Source organism: Condylostylus longicornis, unplaced genomic scaffold (genome assembly GCF_029603195.1).
Source record: "Condylostylus longicornis isolate FDR11 unplaced genomic scaffold, ASM2960319v2 ptg000081l, whole genome shotgun sequence".
NCBI lineage: Eukaryota > Metazoa > Arthropoda > Insecta > Diptera > Dolichopodidae > Condylostylus > Condylostylus longicornis.
This window is the reverse complement of record NW_026578049.1, coordinates 4,136,557-4,157,177: the sequence shown is the minus strand read 5'-3', so window position 1 is coordinate 4,157,177 and position 20,621 is coordinate 4,136,557. Positions and strand designations below refer to the sequence as shown.

Here is a 20,621-nt window from a genome sequence, read left to right as displayed (position 1 = left end):
TGTTACCCATTTTGTACAAATCTACAATTTAAAATATAGAGCAAAATTGAATGCTACAGAAACATATTTCATTTCTAAGAAAATTTCATAAATAGCATGAGTTTTTAAATAGTTTATACTGAAACGAAAATTTCTTGTCTTCTTTAGTTGAAAAGTATTTCAAGTGTGTTTTTCTGTGCTTGGATCCCAATTATTTTGATTTGAATACTAATGTAAAGATTTTTATTCCTGAAAGATTCTAAAATCCAGATTTTAGAGAAACCCGCTTTAAAAAATATTTTATTTATATTTATATAGGAATACTAATATTTACAACTTTTATTTTTTTATATTTTCAGATCGAAGGGGAATCAGATCCAATTAAATTACAGATGACAGCGAATACAATTGCATTAATGGCACGTTCATTATCATTCGATAGTGAATTTATGTCACCATTTGCAATAAATGCTAGACGAAATAATATAAATGCAACTGGTAAGTTTTATCTATAATTTCAAAAACTAATCAAATATATAATTATCAAAGATTTTAAACATTAAATTAACGTGAATTTTTTTGTTTGGAGTTAAATCCAAATTCGATTGCATTTTATCAATTATTAATTTTATTTTATTTTAGGTGGAAAACCAGACGATATAACTGTGGTACTTGCAACTGTAGGAATGTGAAAAAAAAATAATGAAATTTCTAATTAAACCAAACAAAACAAAAAGAAGAGACCGAAAATAAAAACTATTCGAAATATTTTCATTTTTTAAAGTTTGAAAGTTTTTCATTTTCCTCTCAAAAAACGAAAAGCCATAAAGAAATATTAAAAAGTTTTTCCATCTATCAAAAATCATTTAAAAAACTTTTTTGTATGGAAAAATTTTTATGAAAAAATTTCTGTTGATTTTTTTTTTCTTTGTGTAAAATTATAAATTACAACAAAATTATAACATAATGGCAGTAAATTTTTTACCTAATATTTTTTAGTATATGAAAATATTGATAATTATTCGAAAAGTAATAGTAATAATCCCAGTGGAATAAAAATATATAGAAATTTCATTTGCGAGAGTTAATATTAACTTTAAGGATTAAATTATCAACCAACTTAATAAAAGTTGAATACCTCGATTCGATTTATATGAGCAGCTTTACACAAAGACGAAGAAAAAAAAGAAATAGGTGCATTTACAGAATATTATAATAAGATATAATTAAATATATTTTATTATAAAACTTTAAATTTATTAGATATTGATATTTACACGCTATGCGTTGTAAATTAATTAAGAAATTTTGTGCTCTTGTGAGAAGTAATTAATTAACTTTGTGCTAATTTTTTTCTGTAATTTAACTTGTGTATATTATAATTTTTTTTTTAATAAAAATCTTCAATATTTTTATTGAAATTTTTGGAATTTGTGATTTTTTTGTCCTTTATCCACTAACTCAAGTAATAAAAAAAAAAGAAATGGTAGTCAATTATATTAAATTGAAATTGCTATTTAATATATATATATATAATAGTAAACAATTTTCAATAAATTAAATCAAATAGAATTCGGATATTATGGTTATTACTAAAAAGTATGATATTAAAATCACTACAGTGTTAATAATCAATTTATATTGTTGATTTTAACATAATTACAGAACACATTATATTGCAGAACAAATCATGGAAAATGCCAAAAATGAATAAGTTAGGAACTGCTTCTTACTACGGTTATTTTTTTAAAGTATTAATAAAATTCTTCCAAAATCAATAAGCCATTCAATTCATTTCATATTGTGATTGTAGTTTCTATCCCTAAAAAAGAAAATATAAAACAGGATAAATATTCAGGAGAGATATTCTCTTTTTTTTTTCAAATTTAAAATGTAAATGCATCTTTCGTAAATACATATACAAATTTTTCATTTCAATTACAAAACTTACTACAATAAAATTAAGCTTTACAATGCATAGTGCCACTGAGCTTTTGATCAAATAAAATGCGACTCAATAATCAACCATACAATATAATAATTAAAAAACATTGTTAATTATAAGAAACAAAAACAATTCAGATTGGATGTAAATTCAATATTTGATAGACAATTTAGAGAAAAACTGAACTATAATAATACGAAATATTAATTTGTAAAATTAAAAAAAAGATATTCAACTTTACACATTTGACAAAAAAAAATAATTGTAGTTAATTTGCAAAATATAAACTGTGAATTCAAAATAAAATTTTTATTTTATTAAGAGACCATGATAGTATTTTTAATGTAATTATCGTATTTTTTTAAATATTTACTCAAATAGATAATTGTAGTGGTCATTAATTTGTTTATTACTATTATTTTAAATAACATCATAAAAATTGTTATGTAAAGCAACTTTTGATTTTTATATTTGAACACTTCTCAATAATTGAACTGAAATTCAATAATAATTGTACGTCGCTCACCAACTTGATGAGCATGTTGATATAAATTCCGAACTCAATCAGTTTATTAAAATGAACCGAATTTTTAATTTCTTGTTGTATTTCTAAATAAAAGCTTGCGTAAATTTGCATAAAAAAAAAGAAATCTTTTCGTTTTCTACATTTGCATTAGAGTCACAAAATTATTTACAATTTCATTTCATGGAAAAACAAAAAGTATTACTAACAAAATGTTATAATAAGAAAAATAGTTAACTTTTAGGAATTCACCTAACAAAATATTCAAATTCTTAATCAATAAAATTATGTTTTTAGGAATTTAATATGATTTTAATACTATTTAATTAGATAAAGAATTAATTTTCTTTGAACAGGCAATTTATTTTGAATTAGTTTTTATTTTAATTATTGTAATGCAATATTTCTCAGAAAGATTCAGTCTTTGCTTAAATGTCTTTTTATATTTTTAAATAATATCAGATAGTTTAAATAAATATAAAAACGCTGTTTACAATGTGGCTGGCTTTTATCAAGATTTTTAATTATGTTAAATTTAATCACATTATGTATATAATATGTATATATAAATATATATACATGTATATATATGTATTGAATAATAAACCAAAAACAAAACGTCTGAAAATAGTACTTATTATTAATTGAAACTTGATAAAATAGGGTTCTAAATCATTCAGGTGCTAAATCTATATAATATGTATGTAAACAGTTTTCTTAAAAAAAATACCATTAACATAAAAAGAAATTTAATAAAAATTTTTAAATATTCATACTTAGAAATTCCATGAAATCATTTCAAAATTTTATAAAATTGTAATTATATAGAATATAACAGTTCATTTGTTCAATCATGCTAAGTTTTCATTTAAGTAATTTGATTGTAAAATTAAAGAAATATTAACAATTTCAAAATATCACTTATTTACATCGCATAATTATTATAATTAATAAATTGATATTATGTAATTTGAAGTAGACATGACGCCATGTAGAAATGACTAAAATAATATACATATATGGTTTAATAAAGTAAAATAAAACAAAAACAAACTAAAAATACATATATTTTTAAAAATTATTGGTAATTAATAATTAAATGTATTGAATAAACATCCATACATTCACGAACATACATCTACACATAATATAAGAAGCAATTTGATAAAATATGCAAAAAATAATTACAAATATGAAAAACATAATTATATTATGTTAGAAAAACAGAAAACGTCGAAAATATATATGTATACACAAATAAATGAAATAGAAAAATTAATATTAAAATAAGTAAAAAAGAAAATGGAAATTTTTGAACTCATTGTTATTATGTTATATAAAACGTGAAAAGAAAAAAAAAAAACATTAAAAAATAAAATTTAAGAGTAGGATAAAAACTTCATAGACTCATCTACTACATAAACTACATGATTATTATAATAAATTAAAATATATATATATATAGATTTATATATAGATATGTATGTAAATTCATTTTCATACCTTAGATCTTAGGTTCATTACTTTTATTTAACTTTAGTAATTGTTTTTCAAAAAGAAAAATAAATATTTTTGCTTTTTCATGGTAAAAAGTTCCCTTATTTAAGATGTTTTTTTTTGTACTTCTGTAGGACGCATTGATTAAACTAAATTCTGATTTTTCAGTTATGGTTAAAAAAAAAACAAAAATTATAAATTTATGCTATGATTTAATAAAAAGTGTTTAATAGATAAACATAGTAGTTACTTTTATCTGTAATAAGATTTGAAAAATAAAACTGAATAAAAACAAAAACTTAAATAAAGCTACAAAAAAAAAGAAGTTAAAATGGAAATTATAAAAAATAATAAAAATAAAAAACTGGAAAATTTTATTGAAAAAAAATTAAAATGAAAAAAAGTATTTTTATTTCTTACTTCTTAAAACCTGTGAAAATTTGTATAATTTGAATACAGTTTTGTCCATGTTAGGAAACTTAGGGAATTTCAGTTAAGGGATAATTCAGTTCTAACTTAGTTCTTAGTTAAAAGAAAGAATGTTCGAAGAATCCAAACTGCAAAATCTGTAAAAATAACATGTTCCAAAATGATTAATTTTCTGCTTAAAGTTGTAAAAGAATTTTTAAGTGTTTTTTAACTACTGCAAAAATATAAATTGGAAGAAGATCATAATAGAAAAAATTTGAATATTAAAGAATTACTTGAATATATTTCAAACCTGCAAAAATAAATATATTTAATTTCTGCACTTTCAGTAAATATCGGAATTATCGAAAAAAACTCTAAACCTCTGCTTTTATATGATTAACTTGATTTTTAAATTAGATAAAGCTTTGCAATGGAATGATAAATCTAGTCTAAATACATACATATGCATATATAACAGAAATTTTTAACTAGATTTATAAACCGTATTAGTCCCTTGTATATAATGATTCATGGGGAATAGGTAGCCACGTATCTTATCTACTCGTATTTAGTATAGTTTTCCTAATTTTTTTTTATATAGAAAATTATATGTATGTACATAAATTTAATTTACAATATTTTATCGTATATTGGTTATGAAAAAAGAGATATGTAAAAATTAAAGCTAGTGTAAACCATATGTAAATAATCATTGATTTCATGGATAATAGTAAATAAAAAACTGTGTGAGTCATTTTAAGGTGAAGTCATATACCGCTTCTACATCAACCAAAATTGATTCCAGATAAGTATTCATTTAATTGATATTATTCTCTGCAAATTCAAAATCAAAATCTTAAATATGTATTTAAAAATCAATTTTAAATGGGAGATAACGATTTTAGGCTGAAAGATTGCAAAAATATTTGCTGCTCGAAGAGTAATACTAAGAAAACTGTACATAAAATTTTTTTTTTACAGCATAATTAAAGCGTTTAATTGGTAAAATAAAACTTTTCGCGTCATATATATATAGCAAAAAAGAAGAATATCAATATTGTTTAGAATCTTTGATATCTTATTAATTAATCATATTAAATTGCAAATAAACAAATACATTTAGATACCGTGTTATCCAATATTATTCTTATTTAATATTAAAAATTTTAAAACAAATAGCTTAAGTATCTAAAAATTAAATAAATTTACATTTTCATTTTTGAGTTATTTTTTGGTTATTTTAATTCTTGATTTAAAATTTATTTCACGTATAGTACACACTTCATTTAAATTAATTATTTTAAACATAAGATGTTTTTCAAAATTTAATTTACTTAATTCTCAAACAAAAAAAAAGGACTTTATTAAAGAAAATTAGTTTAATACAAATTCTTAATTAATGGAAATCAACACATAGGTATTGTTAAGCATATATACCTATTCCCAAATTCTTCATAAAAACTATTTTAGTGCGGATGTATTAATTTAAAACATTTTATTTTTTAATTGCTACAATTACATTGGTGGTTATTGTTGCCGACGTTCTTCTTCGTCATTTCTATCTTCTTGTTGACCTAAACGTTCCCCTTCTCTTCCCCAATCAAAACCACCGGGTCTATCTTCTGGGAAAGGCTGATATTCTCTATCAATATGTTCATTAAATATCACTTTCCTGTATTTAAAAAAGTTCATTATAAATTTTAGTTTATAAAAGTTGCAATAAAAATATTTTCACAGAATTTAAACATTTACACATATCTCTTAATTTTATGGTAAGGAAAAATAATAAAAATTTTGTTTAATCAATAGTTTCTTCATAAGAAAAGTACTTTTGATAAAATTAAGATTTAAAGTGAAATAGCAAAAACAATATCAAAGAAATTACGATAAAAATTTCAAAATCTAGCTTCAAAATAGAAAATGAAATTTAAAAAACTTACAGAAAATTCGGAGTACGTAGCAATTTACAACCATTTCTTTGGTTTGGGAATACATCTTCCAAAAAGTAATATACATGTCCAACACCCATCCCTATTAAATCAACCCAAATTGCGTTTCCAAGTATCATTGAAAAACCTAGGAGTACCCAAGGCAAAAATGGAGCCTAAAAATAAATTATTTTAATTATCATAAATCCATATACATATAATAAACATCTTATTTAACTTACATGGAAATTCAGTAGTCCAAAAAAGTTTAATCTAACAAAAGGATTACGTCTTGCCCACACATATACTAACATTATTGTAAAAGCTTGACCCAAAAAAAATAAATTAATGAAAAATGCCATTATAATCATTAAAAAGCCTCCAAATAAAAACATCATAACAAAATCAGCGCTACGGCCTCTAAACGAGCCCTCTTCTAACATTCGGCAATAACGATATGTAAATATCATATTAAAGAAAAAACTAAATCCTATGGAACCAAAGAACAAAAATGCTGTCACCATTCGCCATAGTTGTAAATTTCTAACAATTAGTGTTGGATGAAAATATAATTGTAATGGTGATATTAACTCTAAATGCTGCAAAATAAATGATAACAATATTATTACTTAACATACAGCTCGATGACGTGGTTTTAAATGTTATTATTTTTGCAAATATAGATAAAAAATTAAAATAATAATAGTATTTCTACTTACAACAGCGACAGTAGTTACAACACAGGCAGATGTATAAATCCTTGTGACTACGGGAATTTCTAAAAAACTTTGTCTTAAAGTTTGATAGGCCATCTTATCAGTCTACCATTTGTTCGTCAAAGAAAAAATTCTGGAAGTTTAATTTTATATTTGCAAATACGGTGATAGACAATGCTTTAAAATTTTTATGATTCTGTTTATATTGTGCAATTCATTAAGATATTTTTCGACACGTTTTTGGAAGCAAGACGTTGGTTCCCAACAAAAATAAAAGCAAATATCTATGTATATATTATTCCAACAAATCTTTCAAATTTGATAGGATAGAATTTTTCCCATTCGGAAACGTAAATAAAAAAACGTCATATTGACATCATAAAATTATGAGATAAAGCAGACCCTGTCTGTGGACGCGTTCAGAATTAAAACAAATTTTTTAGCAGATTTTAACAACAAGAGAATTGAATTGAGCTTAAACTTATATAAATTCGGCTAACAAATTTAAATTCAATTTTTACTTTGTATACGTAATCGGGAGACATCATGTTCTTAGAAATTTATGAGATAAATTTAAAAAAAGGGCTAAATTTTAAATCAATCAATATTCTAGTAAACAAATATAATTTGTAAAGGACATGGAAGTATAGAAAATGTTCAATCAAATTTAGTACATTGAGAGAGAAAGTTTTTTTAAGACGTCAATTTTGCTTTTAGTGTACTGTGCCTTTGTAACGATTTTCTTTTTATTACACTTTGTTTGTCATTTTTCATAAGAACAGCATGTTATCGTATTGGTACAGTTGTACTTTTTTGTTTTTAGCTTAAAGATTGAATTTGATCCAGCGTTTTTAGAACAAGTAATAATCAAAAGAGTAAAAATTGTTATCTGAGAGCTCTAATTTTAAAAACAAACACAGGCAGAGTGCAATCTGAACCAACCGCACTCATAAAAAAAGGCACGAATACTTAGCTTTTATCTCAAAAAAGATAACTATAAATATAAACTAATATTAAAATTGACATTGATTCAACTTTTTGAGAGGAAGAAAAAGAGTTGCTGCACTAAAATTAAAAAGAATGTTAAAATTTTAAATTTTATACAAAATACATACGTCAGTTATTCGCGAAACCAAGAAACTGCAACGTTATTCTTTCTCCGTGTACGTGGATTATTTTTAGGCACAAATGAAACACATAAACTAAACTTTTTTGAATTTCAGCAAGAAAGTGACATTTATGTATTTTGTTAAAAAACATTGGTAATACTAGAGGAAGAGGTGTTAAAACAAAGACATTTCTTATAGTTCAGCGCCCTAGTGGATTTGTCATGTTCAAGGTTCTATAAAATTTGTAAAGTTAAATTTTTTTTTATGAACAAATTAAGAGTCTGCAATTGTAAAAACAATTAAAGGTAAATATTTAAACATAAAACGTTGTTTATCATTGAATTAATGTAAAATATTGTTTGCAAACTGCGTAAATAAAATTTTTAAAATCCATGTGCAAGATTTAAACAATTGTAAACAATATGCCGAAAGTGTAGGAGGAGAAATAGACAGGGTATTGAATGGCGTTAAGTAAATTCATATGCATTTTATAATTTGGTTATAATAGAACAAGTGAGAAACAAATTTTTAATTAGAATAAAAATTATGTATTTTTTGAAAGACACTTTTTTCGTTTTATGACTTAATTTAAAATACCAAAATTCAACATTAGTTTTGGTATTCACACCAGATCTATAATATGTTCTGCTTCGGTTAACATAGTTTATAAAAAGATTAAAACAGCTATGTTACTAATTAAACTGTCACTTATGTCAAATATTGGAAGAAAAACCAAGTATCAATAAATTACTAGTGTCTCAAAAATATAAATTGCAAAAAGCAGTACAATGGTCTTTTAAATTTTCTTAGATGTATTGAGACATTCAATGCAATGAAAATAATAGAATTACATGTTTTGCAGTGTTTAAACGTGACTTTTTGCCGACAAAATAAAAATTTATAAAAAAATTATTAGTAAAATAATTTGTAATTTGATAAAAATTATTAAATTGATTATTATTTTTGTTTTAGGTTTCTGAGAAGCAAAACTTCACTGCTTTAAGATTATTTTACTATGCAAAAGAGTTTTTTGATTGTAAACACATCACAAAAACGACAATCTATTGATCTCTATAATATAATTTAACTATATTAGATTCGCTAATAATTACAAAAAAATTATATAAAACTAATTACGTTAAAATGAAGTTATTTGCATTTATAGTATTTATAAATTTTAGCTTTTACGTAACATGTCAGGTTGTTAATACAAAAAGCAGTAAAGATATTCATCGAGCTAAAGAATTAGACGATGATACATGGCGTGAAATATTCGATGGAGAATGGATGATTGAATTTTTTGCACCATGGTGTCCAGCGTGCAAAAGTTTAGAACCCGTTTGGGAAAAATTTGCACAAAAAGCTTCACAAGAAAATATTCGTGTGGGTAAAATAGATGTTACAAAATCACCATCATTAAGTGGTAGATTTTTTATAACAGCTTTGCCTACAATTTATCATGTGAAAAATGGAGAATTTCGTCAATACAGAGGACCAAGAGATGAAGAGTCATTAATAAATTTTATTAGAAAGAAATTGTGGGAGAATATGGAACAACTTCCATATTGGAAGCGGCCTGATTCAATTCAAATGTCAGTTTTATCATTCATTTTTAAAATATCTCATTTTTTAAAAGATGTTAATACCCAAATACATGAAACTTATGGTTTACCAACATGGGCAGCATACGTTATTTTTGCTATAGTAACAATATTTATTGGAGCAATATTAGGTCTCTTTTTGGTATGCCTAGTCGATTTTATTTATCCTCCAAATAAAGGGTCTCGAGAAAGCACTAAAGCAGCAAAAAATAATTACAATGAACTGGATGATCTTAAAGAGGAAATTCAGGAAAATGATGAGAAAGAAGAAGACAAATCAAAAGCTAAAACTATTAAAAGCGAATAAGTTGAATAATTATATTTAGTATCGTTTTATCAAAAGAAAACATTTGAAATATCTCAACAAGAATAGTAAACATAACACGATTATTGAAAAATACGGACAAAAAAAGGCTGAATACAATACAAAGTGGATTGTTCAACTAAGAAATCATAACAATTCCTTCTTGATTTCCCAATAGAATAATATTGTATATATTAAAATGTTAAACATTCTAATTTTGATTGCTAAAAAACCATTACAATAAAAAATACTTTTTTTTAATTTATTTTTAAATCTAAATGTTACTATGCATGTAAATTAAAATTGTTTAACATGTCTCAATAAATTTTTATTTAATTTTCAAACTATACGCACTTTATTTTATCAAAATTCATATGTGAAAATATATATCTAAGGAAAAGCTTTACAGGTCACCATTTAAACATGACAAAAATGTTTTAATTTTTATGAACAAATAATTCACAAGTGTGTCTCAGTTTTCGAAATCTGTATAGCAAAATTATTATGAGTAACGCATTAGATCTTTTGGTCTGTTAATGTTAAGATTTATAGGCAAGCCACAGATAAAATATGTACATACATATGTACTATACAAGTATGTATAGTTATACTTGTATAACTGTATCCTACATTCGAGATTTGTAAGATGAAGCGTGAAGGCAACATCAACACTCCTACTAGATACCAATTTAATATTATAATTATGTACCAATGTACATACATATGTGCTTCAAACCTCAAACTGTACTTAGCTTTTTCGGTCACTCAAATTTTACTAACCGCATTGCACTTAACGGAGCATGTGATAAAATGTTCTTCAATTTTGCTTGAATACGGGACTTTCACTATGGTCAATTTTACATTTTGTGCCATGTAATAAACACTAGCTATTTGTTAGAGTTTCTCGAAATTCAATTTTTGTGTTCTGATTGTCAAAGAATTCAGAACCATTTTAAGGGAATTGGAGCACCGAAACTGCGCTTCTTCTAAGAACCAAATTTTATATTTCTAAGTAAGTAAAAAATTGTTCATACATATTCAGTTTTTAAGAAGCTCCTTCTATTCGTATTACTATACATTTATGTTTAAAATTCATAAATTTTAGTATTTCAATGTTGACTTATGTTGGCCATCCAAAATTCAACTTGGTCCTTAAAAACATTCAAAGCATGTTGATCAATATATGTATCTATTAAGTTTAGCTACTAAAGTTTATTTAAACTTAAACTTTAATAAATCTTCAACCTTCAAATGGTTGGTCAACGAAATTATCAATTCAATATGTTTAAAAATTTTTTGATAGACGCATTAGAATTAACAGAAAATGTTTATAAAAATCGGGTAATTTCGATCTATTTTCGGCTAAATTTGCATTTTCTATTTGGCAATGCTGTTTATGTGCAGTCCCGTTTTGTTGAATATCATGCAAATGTACCTGAATACAAATTTTATTTTATTTGCTAGCGTTTTGTGTACTCGTGCTACGTATTTATATGTATATACGTATGTATATATACATACATAAATATTTTTAATTGCATTCTATTCAAATTCAATACAATTCAACTTAAGTTTGCTCTCTTTTTAGTTACATTATTAATTAGTTACGTCTGGTTTTATTGTGGCTAACATTTTTACTAAAGTATATCTACTCAAGATTTTTACTAGATAAGCATATTTTTTTTAAGTGCCTTGAATCTTGGCATAAAAAAAATGGAAGCTTTAAAAAAATGTGGTTACAATGAAGTTGTTGAATGTCCGTACAATAAATCCCATCTAATTTTAAAAACAAGGATTCAAAAAGTAGCTTAGTTTATCTGCATAAATTATTTTACTCAATATGCATTTACTTTTTTTTAGCATCTAATACAATGCAGAAAATCGTATCCAAATCAAGAAAAGAGTACGTGTCCATTTAACACTACTCATTTAATAAACAAAAAAGAATTTAGTGTAAGTTAATTTTGGATTTTAAACATAATTTACATAAATGTTGAATATTTTACTTACAGTATCATGTTGAAATTTGCCCAGACAGGGCGAGTTTTGATTTGTATAAATATAAAATTGACTCTCGGCCCTATAGTTCAGAAAATGAAAATTTTGATGAAAATATGGATGAACCTAACTCAACCATCGATGAACAACCTGTTGAAGATTGGAGTAATGATAATGTACCTAGTTATAATCCCCAGCAATATTGTAACAAGCTTCCGCTATTGAGAACAAAAGTAGGGGTAAGAAATGTTTCATTATATCATTTTAGGGAATTAGAAAGTGCTATTATTTATTATATCGATAAAGAAAAAAATCCAAAATCAGGAAGTAGAACATGTGAAACTTTCACAAATTCAATAACTTTTTAAATTTTGAAGAAAGAATTTTAAAATTTCTGCATATTATGTATGTATGTAAATTACGTCTTATTAAATTTTCAGGGTACTCCATCTGAAAAGAGAGCATTTAGGGAAGCTCAACGTGAAGTTTTCAAACAAAATCAAAAAAACTAAGTCTCGACATTTTACTAATCTTTGCTATTCAAAAGTTTATGGAATTTTTTAGTTTTTAAATTATTTTGGATCTAGTTTTTTTTATTTTGTAACTTTTTGTTTTAAATTACATATATATATTTTTATTTTCATCTCTGAATTTTTTTAATGCAATGTAATGAATATATTTTGATGTAATTAAATTTTTGTAACCAAAAACTTGAAGTGATAATAATTATAGTGATGTTTATAATAAAATTTCAATTAAATTATTTTTTTTAAATAGTACCTTCATATATAATTTCTTTTTTTATCAAAAATTCTCTTTGCAATATTAGATTTCGCATAATACGGTGATTTTCGACAATTCAGATATGCACTTAATCTTCTAATTTAATATTACAAAACTTTTTGTATAATTACAGATGTACTAGGACATCATTATAGACCTACTATGAGTTGCATCAGATTTTTCTATGTTATATCTTTATATATCTATATATGTTTAAAAAATATCTTTTAAAATGCCTTAGATCTTCAAGCAAGCTATGATTTTTGAACGTGCTTGCTTTATACAGAGTTATTCGACATGCTATATTTGAAGATTCTTAGCTATGATTTATTGAACATACTTTATATTAAGATCTAAGTTAGAACTAAATTTTCAATAATCCTTTCTACTTACCTTTTATCTACCGTTTAAGTCAATTATCATTTTAGTAATCTTTAAATCTGATATTATTTAATTAAAGCCAAAATATTTTGAAAGACTGTTCTTAATTTCACTTCTTTTATTAGGTATTTAAAAACTGAATGAATTATTTGCTATAAAAAATATAAAAATAAACATAAAAAAAAAATAAGTTTTAAAATTAGTAGTATTATTATTAATGTTCATGTTTATTTTTTTCCTTTAATTTTCCTTATATTAAACTTAAAAATATTATTACAAATATGTATTAAAAATGTTCATATTATTTTGCTAATTGCTTGCACTTTAGGAAATTGTTCATCTTATTTGTTCGTTTATTCTACTAAAAGTTTCAACATATACTTTCTATTTAAATTCAAAGCAAAAGACCTTGATAATTTCTATTTTAAAATTAAAGTTATAAAAAATAATAAACAATCTTATTTTACATATTTTTATATTAATATTTTACACGCGCATTAGTTTCTGAAATAATTTGTTAAAAAAATATTTTGCAAGTATAATTTATGTATATATGCATATGTAAAAATATACATACACATAAAGAAGTACATACATATGTATGTATTTTTCATATTTTCATAACCATAATAATTATAAAAAAAAAAAATATTTAAAAAATGCAGATTCCTTAAAAAAAAATACTCATTTTAAATAGAATATATTTTAATTAAACGCCACGATTCCTTAAGTCTTTAACTTTATAAATGCGGACTAACCAGTGTTCAGTTGTATAAGCTTCTTCAAGGACATCTAATTCAAAATCTTTATTACCAATTTCGGCAGCTCTTACACGATCATACCCTGGAGGCTTCCCTCCTTCTGTATAAACCTGACCAAAACGGTAATAACACATTTTATACATAAGACAATTAAGTAAAGTTGGAGAGCCTTCCTTATCTACGCGGAATTCTCCATTTGGTGCATAATAATTGCGTTCATTAATATGTGCTCCTGTAAATGAAATGCAAAATTTTAAATTGAATTTATTTTGAAAATAAAATAAAAATGTACACAAATTTTTTTATTACCTCTATCCGTACTGCCTCCTATTCTCACCATCCATAAAAACTTGTTTATATCGTCCGAAGAATACCCAGTTAACCCACCGAAAATTACTAAAACATAATCTACATCCAATTCACGCATAATTTCATAAGCTTTTTCTTCAGATGATGCCATTGCTTGACCCACTCTTGAAATATGTGTATTATTCCAAGTATTATTATCTACTAAAATTGTTCGATTAGCCATTGCAGTGATTTGATAACCATAATCCCACCAAGACATTACTCTTGCATCCTATAGATATCTTTTCTTAATCTATTATTATTTTATTTTTATATAAAAAAAACTTACTTCTGGGGTATTCATTTTAAGCCAGTAATAAGCTTCTCTAAAATCATCAAAAATAATTCGACCGCCATCATGCGATCTGGCACTTAATACAATTGATGGTGAACTATATGCTTCGGATGCAACCCATGTACAGTGAAATGTGTAAGTTATTAACATTACAGTAACGATAGCCACAAAACCTATTGCAACTTCCCTTTTAATTGATGTTTGTTGTTCTAATTTTCTGTGACTTCGTTTAGATTCTACAACTTTAGAGGATGGAGAATCAACATTTTTAATATACTTAGATAGTAAGTGTGAAATAGCAATTCCGGATAACACGCACATAACTGGAGCCAGAACTAACATTAATCGAACCATTACACCCTATTAGAAATTTCAAAAGGAATAGGTTAAAATTAATTAATTATGTTTATGCAAACAGCGATAACGCTTAAGTAGTTAAAATAGTTTTAAATCAGATTTCAAAAGTACTCATTATTTATCATACTCTTCCTATCTTGAAAAAATATCATCATTGAAATTTTTTTTAAGTTAATTCATAGTTTGCCTATTTAATGACAAAATTTCGTTGAACTTCATTGAATAACGAAATCTAAAAATCGCATTCTATTAATATCGAATGGTTACGTAGTACTGTGAATTAACTTGGTTTTCTTAAATTATATACATATTTATCTATACTTTAAAACTTGCAATAAAACAATACTTACAGCAAAATAAATGCTTGTGACCCCATACAATATAATGAATATGTTAGCATCAGATAATTTTGAAAAACAAAAATACAACCCAGCGGGAAACAAGAATACCAAAATCTAGAAATAAAATTCTTCGTCATAATAAATTTTGTGTGCATTTCAGAAAGAAAAAGTACATTTAAAAATCAGCGATCAAAGTGTTTCACCTCATTGTGGCAAACATTTTTATTATTGAACTTGTTCTTTTAAATTCATAAAATATTCAACATTAAAACTGCTTGCTTTCTTAACTTGCACTTGGTTTTATATAAATGTATCATCAACTTTTTATATTTTCAAAAACAAATTGGAATACTCACTTGTAAATCAAAATAAAAAGATGACCATGATGTTGGTTGATGTTCTGAGACAGATGCTATTATTGGAATGTGATTTTTCGCATAAGAAGGATCAAGTAGTGAATAAAATCTTCCCGTCCAAGGTGATATTTTTCCAGTTATAGTTAGTACAATGCTGATGGCAACACTTATAATAAACACAGTTGAAACCAGAGTCTTGAACAGAATCTCAAAATGATCCTTTGACATACGAGATCGCACATAATCTACAAAAGCATTTATTTGACATAGTCCAAAAACACCTAAGGCCTGTAATACACAAAATATGAGATTTCAGATGGTTAATTGACAGTGAAAACTTTCGAACTACATATTTAAAAATTTAAAATATCAGCTTTATTTTCGTACTCATATGTTTTCATACTCTTCCTATCAATAAAAATATCATCATGCAAATATACAAAATGGAAGCAAATGAACAAAATGCAACTTACCAACATATGCTCTGAACTTTGTATAGGTTGAAAACCGACAAAAGATATTTGCATTGATAATATTGTACCAATGCAATACAAAATGCTGTAAGCAACATATATTCTGTGAGAAAATCGTCCGGTTGCCATCAAAGCCAGAACATGTATTGGAATCAAATTTATAAGGAAAACATATCCTCCCCATGAAGAAACCTAAAATTAAAAACAATTATTTATAGATATTCATTTTCCATTTTGAAATTATTCATATTATACTTTTGTGTACTTACCATATAAAAATATGCTAAAGCTGACATAATTGACCAAAAAATAGCACCTGTTTTTACTGCCTTAATCCATAGGTAATATGTTAGTAGCATACAAAATATAGCAATTCCTTCGTTGTCATAACTACCAGCTACTGATCTAGATATATAGCCAGGAACTATTGAAATCATAGCTGCCGCTACAAGACCTGCACCAGTGCTCTAAAAATTAAATGTAAAGCATGAAAATCTACAGAATTCAGTAAAACTGTTAAACAAAATTACATGAATTTCTTTGGTTAATAAATATGTCACTATAGTAGTAAAAGATGAAAAAAGTGGAGCTAAAAATACGCACACATTTCGTATATCAATTGTTACATTTAATAGCCACATAATCCTATACAAAGCTGCTGAAGTTATCATTAAGCCAGGGTATATAGTGCCTCCAATTATTCGACCTAATGGATACCATGCTCGATCATCAAACCAATTATGAAAACTGTAAAATCCCTGTTCTGCTAAATATCTTGTTGTGCGATAATTAAAATATGGATCGAATTCGTGAATCACGCTCTCAAATCTTAACACCGAAAATAATCTTGTAGAAAAGGCTAAAAAATTTAATAGGTTAGTTTTTCATAATATAAACCGAAAATCTATATTCACTTACAAAGTATTGCTGCAAGAAGCAAAATTGTCAACTTAACCAGGTACTCTTGCTTCTCCATATTAACTTTTAATTTTTCTTTGACAGTAACTGGAGTCGGATCCACTTTTAACTTTTCCCTACACATTTTTTTTTATTGTTCACGTTCTGCACCAAAGGGAATTTATCTATTTTTGATCACATAACAAAACATATGTGTGTATATACATATAAGTAGTGGAGTTGCTAAATTTAAAAAAGTTATTTTTTATCTAACATTATTTAAATGAATTTTGTCTAAAAATATTAAACTTTTTTCGAAATAAAATCCTGAATTTTAGTTGCCGGTTTCTAAAAGGAAAGAGTGGCGTGGCAGAAAAAATTAAGAATAGAAATTATTTGATAAACGTCAATCTATTGCCGATAGTGTTGCCGTGAAAAATCGTAAGAAACAAGGAATTGTTAAATTTTTATTTAATGTATCCGTGCTTAAAAATTAAAGTGAACAGGGATAAAATGCTTAAAATTTTTTTTCTTGCAAAGGACAGAATTAAATTTGAACTGAGTAATCTTGATTTTGACATAATACTTTGACGTCAACAAAAAATAAAACGTTTATTTTTCAAATAAATTATTTTAAGACTAGCCTCAAGACTTATTTATAAAGGAGTTTTATCTGATACCTGCTTTTTTATTTCTTTCGTTTGAACGTGCAGCCTATTAAAAGATTTTATATCGGATTTGATTTTGTAACTTTTTTAGAATCCTAAACAGCTTTATTATGATCGGAATGAAAAATCAGCTAATTTATTAAATTTAACTGAATTATTTTTGGAAAAAACTTTTAGAAAAGATGTAAAACTCTATCAAAGAAATAAATCCTTCGAATTTTTTAAAATTGATATTATAGGATATTGATAATTTGGTTAATAGTAAATAGTTGGTAAACTTGAAATTAAAAGTGAATTTTGAAAAAAAAAAGGTTTGTGTCTAAAATAAAAAAAAATAGTGAGTATTATATATGTACATATAGGTATATTCATATGTGTGTACCATATTTAAACGCATAAACAATGCTGCCAAACAGATTATCATAATTATTTTTTTAAATAAAGTTTTCATTTTAATGATTTGATAAAGATTTCTTCAACATCTTCACAAAAAATGTGGGAAGCAAAAATATCACGATCCCATTCAACCCAAATCAGACACCAAAAAGAAAAACTGATGAAATGCACAATGATATTTTATGATGTCAAAAGCCGCATTCCTATTTAGTTAATGTAGAAATTATTGCAGCGGAGAATACCAAAAATTTCTGTCACGGAATTATTAATATATGCGTTACCTAAGTTGATATTTTATTCATAATTTTTTTTTGTAAATTTTGGAAAATATGAAAAAATGTGTAAAAAATTCTAATTCTGAAAAACTTCAAAAAGCGTTAGTAGCATTGAAAAACCTTAATTTCAAATATTCTCATATGGTCGTATACTATATAACCAAAATGTTTATGTGTACGAGTATAAGTGTATAAATATCGTTTTAAAAAAAAAATAACATAAATCGACTTACGAGTACGACGTACGGGATTCGCAGCGTTTGTTTGACTTTATTATGTTAATATATAATTACATAAGTGTATGCATGTTAAATTAGTATACCAACATATTGTAGTACCAAAAATTTACAAATAAAATTTTCCGGCGCAAAAAAAAATAAAAAATGGTTGCTAACTTTTTATTATTTTAAATATAAAAAATTTATTTGTATAAAGTATCAAACACCTATTGGATTTTTTACAAAATTTTTTAAAAATAGATTAATTTTTAATTAATTAAATTTCTATTTTTTTTTAAATTGAATTTGGTCTTTTTGTAGTAGTTGTTGTAGTTGGTACATAATCATGCCCTTCAACTGTTAACGTCTTGCCGAATAGAGGTTTAAACCAATAAACAAATTTTGCATATCGTCTGGCGGAATTCTAAAATCAAAAAAAAAATGAAAAAGGTAAATGTTTATTAAAAAATTAATAATATTTTAACCAATAAGTTCTCTTTGAATACCAAGGTTAATTTCTAAATGGTGGGTAACTATATAGGTCAAACAAATTCGTCATAGGATAGTTTTTTTTAAAACTTAAAATCAGAATTTTCCGTTTTTCAAATAAATATTTCATTACTCGTATTCTAATAAGATTACTCATTTTTTCAATAGAATTTTTGCATTTTTTCTCAAATTATCGACTAAATGTCTAACTTTCAAAAACAAAGTTAATAAATTTTGTGTAAATTTTAGAAAAACCCAAGATACGCAATACCAAATAATTCTTCTCACTCTAAAATTACACTATCAAATGTACAATAATTACTCACTTTCCTCTCACTTGACGAGGAAAATAGCGAGATAGACGATCAGGCCCTTAATTTGAATTATATACCATAATTAAAATTAGCATGTATCTACAATATATTTTTCGTATTTTTACTATTGCCAAAATGAGTTCCAAATGTTTTATTCGAATATATAGGTATTTTAACTATTTGTAGGTAGAAATTTTTAATTAATAGTGCATTTTGAGGGAATATATAACATATATCAAAAGGTACCACCTCTTAAAAAGAATGTGTATTAGAAAACTAGCAGTAAAATTGTTGACTTTGAACGGGTACATAGCATACAAAAGGTGCACAAAATGTATCAATAAACATAATCTTTGAATTTAAAGTATTATTAACGTTATAATTACCAACATAAAGTTCCCAATAACTTTTGATAAATTAGTAACAGTTGTGAAAGATTGACTGAAAAGTCGATCAGGAACATCCAATTGGACCATACCATCTTTTCTAAGATCTGGAACATCATTGTCGTTATTTTTGGTTTGCCTTTTATTTCTTGAGTTCTGCAAAAAAAGAAAAGAAACGAAAATTAATGAATTTTAAATAAATTATCTGTAATATGTATGACGTAGTAACTGTATGTAAGGTTATTTTTAATGGATATAATAATATGTAAGTATACATAGATCTTTAAATACATAAAGTAAACAAAGAATTTTAACCATGCATATGAAGAATATAATCTATTATAATCTTAGTGAAATTTCCTCTCCTGTGCTCTTTTATGTAAATTTTTACTCTATTCAAGATTTGGTAAGAAATTTGGATTCCAAACTTGGAATCCAAATTTGGAAATTTGGATTATTTGTGTTGACATAGAAATAGTTTAAAGGTGTTGACATATCGACATAAAAAATTCGAGTTTATACACATTCATATTTTCAATATTTTATTTATAATTTCTTATATAACAGTCATTACTTAATATATCTATAAATAAGGTTCAGAGATTTTTTATAAGTTCCTTAAGAAGTTAGCTTAATTTTATATAAAGAAGGCATAATTGAAACAAAAAATAAGTATATGTACTGATAACTGATCAATATTTTGCCAGCATAATAAGTTTGAATGATAATAGTAAAACTAAAATTAATATTGAAAACATATTATAATTGGATGTAAATACAGACTCTGTCTTTAAAAAATTAAGTTGAGTGACGGTGATTATTTGCAGTAAGAAAATTTCTATGTATAATGAAAAAGTATAATTTAAGCAAAC

General features: G+C 25.0%; 5 protein-coding genes across 6 annotated transcripts in view; 3 read left to right on the top strand and 2 right to left on the bottom strand.

Annotated features, from left to right (window-relative positions):
- Positions 1 to 2,250, top strand: part of LOC129613192 (protein phosphatase PTC7 homolog) — a 39,276-nt gene extending 37,026 nt beyond the window's left edge. The window contains exons 4-5 of the mRNA XM_055527158.1: positions 339 to 477; positions 622 to 2,250. Of these exons, the coding sequence (XP_055383133.1) occupies positions 339 to 477; positions 622 to 671 (189 nt within the window). The 3' untranslated portion in view covers positions 672 to 2,250. The remainder of the gene's footprint in view (positions 1 to 338; positions 478 to 621) is intronic.
- A 3,343-nt stretch (positions 2,251 to 5,593) lies between these two features.
- LOC129613194 (derlin-2) lies at positions 5,594 to 7,331 on the bottom strand. The gene is made up of 4 exons (XM_055527160.1): positions 7,003 to 7,331; positions 6,526 to 6,882; positions 6,296 to 6,459; positions 5,594 to 6,027 (listed from the first exon to the last, which is right to left on the bottom strand). The coding sequence occupies exons 1-4, from the start codon at positions 7,093 to 7,095 to the stop codon at positions 5,883 to 5,885; spliced, it is 759 nt and encodes a 252-aa protein (XP_055383135.1). The 5' UTR covers positions 7,096 to 7,331; the 3' UTR covers positions 5,594 to 5,882.
- A 698-nt stretch (positions 7,332 to 8,029) lies between these two features.
- LOC129613196 (thioredoxin-related transmembrane protein 1-like) lies at positions 8,030 to 10,362 on the top strand. Of its 2 annotated transcripts, XM_055527163.1 has the most exons (3): positions 8,030 to 8,162; positions 8,223 to 8,413; positions 9,081 to 10,362. In XM_055527163.1, exon 3 carries the CDS (start codon positions 9,252 to 9,254, stop codon positions 10,014 to 10,016), a length of 765 nt encoding a protein of 254 aa, XP_055383138.1. In that variant the 5' UTR covers positions 8,030 to 8,162; positions 8,223 to 8,413; positions 9,081 to 9,251; the 3' UTR covers positions 10,017 to 10,362. The 2 variants fall into 2 exon arrangements, with proteins under 2 accessions (XP_055383138.1, XP_055383139.1); XM_055527164.1 differs by lacking the exons at positions 8,030 to 8,162; positions 8,223 to 8,413 and adding an exon at positions 8,848 to 9,023.
- A 1,177-nt stretch (positions 10,363 to 11,539) lies between these two features.
- On the top strand, positions 11,540 to 12,766 carry LOC129613250 (gametocyte-specific factor 1 homolog). Its single transcript, XM_055527235.1, has 4 exons — positions 11,540 to 11,816; positions 11,874 to 11,966; positions 12,026 to 12,250; positions 12,452 to 12,766. The coding sequence occupies exons 1-4, from the start codon at positions 11,727 to 11,729 to the stop codon at positions 12,521 to 12,523; spliced, it is 480 nt and encodes a 159-aa protein (XP_055383210.1). The 5' UTR covers positions 11,540 to 11,726; the 3' UTR covers positions 12,524 to 12,766.
- A 631-nt stretch (positions 12,767 to 13,397) lies between these two features.
- Positions 13,398 to 17,399, bottom strand: LOC129613140 (dolichyl-diphosphooligosaccharide--protein glycosyltransferase subunit STT3A). The gene is made up of 9 exons (XM_055527093.1): positions 17,025 to 17,399; positions 16,637 to 16,965; positions 16,376 to 16,573; positions 16,107 to 16,298; positions 15,634 to 15,921; positions 15,287 to 15,391; positions 14,574 to 14,939; positions 14,246 to 14,516; positions 13,398 to 14,168 (listed from the first exon to the last, which is right to left on the bottom strand). Exons 1-9 carry the CDS (start codon positions 17,146 to 17,148, stop codon positions 13,885 to 13,887), a joined length of 2,157 nt encoding a protein of 718 aa, XP_055383068.1. The 5' UTR covers positions 17,149 to 17,399; the 3' UTR covers positions 13,398 to 13,884.
- Positions 17,400 to 20,621: the final 3,222 nt, after the last annotated feature.